General features: G+C 26.3%; 1 protein-coding gene across 1 annotated transcript; it reads left to right on the top strand.

Moving 5' to 3' along the window:
• Positions 1-642: 642 nt before the first annotated feature.
• PCYB_006680 (hypothetical protein) lies at positions 643-1,361 on the top strand (the record flags this gene model as incomplete). Its single annotated transcript, XM_004228089.1, has 2 exons — positions 643-1,006; positions 1,093-1,361. Coding segments are annotated over 2 exons (633 nt in total), but the record flags the coding sequence as incomplete, so codon positions are not given.
• Between the last annotated feature and the right edge of the window lie 4 nt (positions 1,362-1,365).

Raw genomic sequence — 1,365 nt, 5'->3', positions numbered from 1 at the left:
ATTTTTTATTCTAATATCTTACATAATAGTTATTTACATATAATTACTTTTATAAATTTTTGTTCAAAATACAATGGATCAATGTAAAAGCGGATCCAAAACTGTAAATTTTCATTTTTTTATTTTTATCATATATAATGATTAGATATTTAAATTATTTATACATGTTAGGAAAATATGGAAACTATGTTATAAACTTTTATTTTAATCCTTAAATAAATTATAACTGAAAAAATTTCCCCTTTAGTACCTTAATTATGAATGTTACGAGTATATGCAACCTAAATTCGATGAAATAAAATTGACTGAAAAATGTGAGAAGAATTTAAGATATGCAGTTGAAAAATTAGGGGAAGTATACCCTATTTCTCTTTCTCATGAGGAAACATTTAAAGAGTTAAGTAGTCGCTTAAACGAAGATGGCGTTTTTATTACGGCTAGTCCACGTATAGCCTGTAGTTATATTAACTACTTGTTAAATAAAAAACTGAGAAGAAATCATATGTATAATAATAATTTAATCTACGATTTTTTCAAGAAATTTGTGAAGTGGAATACTATATAAGCGATAGTGGTAGATATGATGCTAGTTTTGCATGTGATGTAGATATAAAACGCTTAGATGATAAAATATATAATGGAATGACAATCTTATATGAATTGTATGATCTTCATTATAAACTTAAATCATCTCATGAAAATGGGGTAAATGGTGTATGTTATACATTTGGTCTTATGATTAAAAAATATAATGATCTAAAAAAGTATGAGCTTAAAGATGTAGAATTAATTGAGAAAATATTATATCTTAACAAATTAACTGAAAGTTCTAATTTGCACTTTGAAAATATTTGCCCTGATAAGAAGCGGGATTTAAATGTTTCATATTTATATTTAACGAATCTGAAGGACGATATAATAAAACGACGAGAAGAGGAAGAAGCACTACAAGAAAGGCTAAGGAAAGAACGAGAACAAGCACAGCTTGAACTAGAACGAGCACAACGTGAACGAGAACATGAAGAAAAACTAAAATCTGTATTAACATCAAATGGAGAAGTATCAGATACTGTAAAAAATTAAATACTAAAGAAAATGATGTATTATTATCAAAACTGATTGTCCAAGAAGGAGAATCAGTAAATTCAATATTTTCAACAGAACAAGAATATTTAAAAAAATATATTTTAACAGATATGGGAAAACCTTTAATAGTGGGACAAAAAAAGGATTTTGAACAATCAAAAGCAAAAAATAATTTATTAGAAAATCATCAAGTTTCCGAAGTATATACACCTGGGTTAATTGGGTCATTCCAAAATACTATATCTGAAATTAAAAGAGATATTGAACCAGCACCTGTTC

Source organism: Plasmodium cynomolgi, assembly GCF_000321355.1.
Source record: "Plasmodium cynomolgi strain B DNA, scaffold: 1063, whole genome shotgun sequence".
Taxonomy (NCBI): Eukaryota; Apicomplexa; class Aconoidasida; order Haemosporida; family Plasmodiidae; genus Plasmodium; species Plasmodium cynomolgi.
Note: the sequence above shows the minus strand (reverse complement) of the source record. Positions and strands in the feature narration are given on the sequence as shown.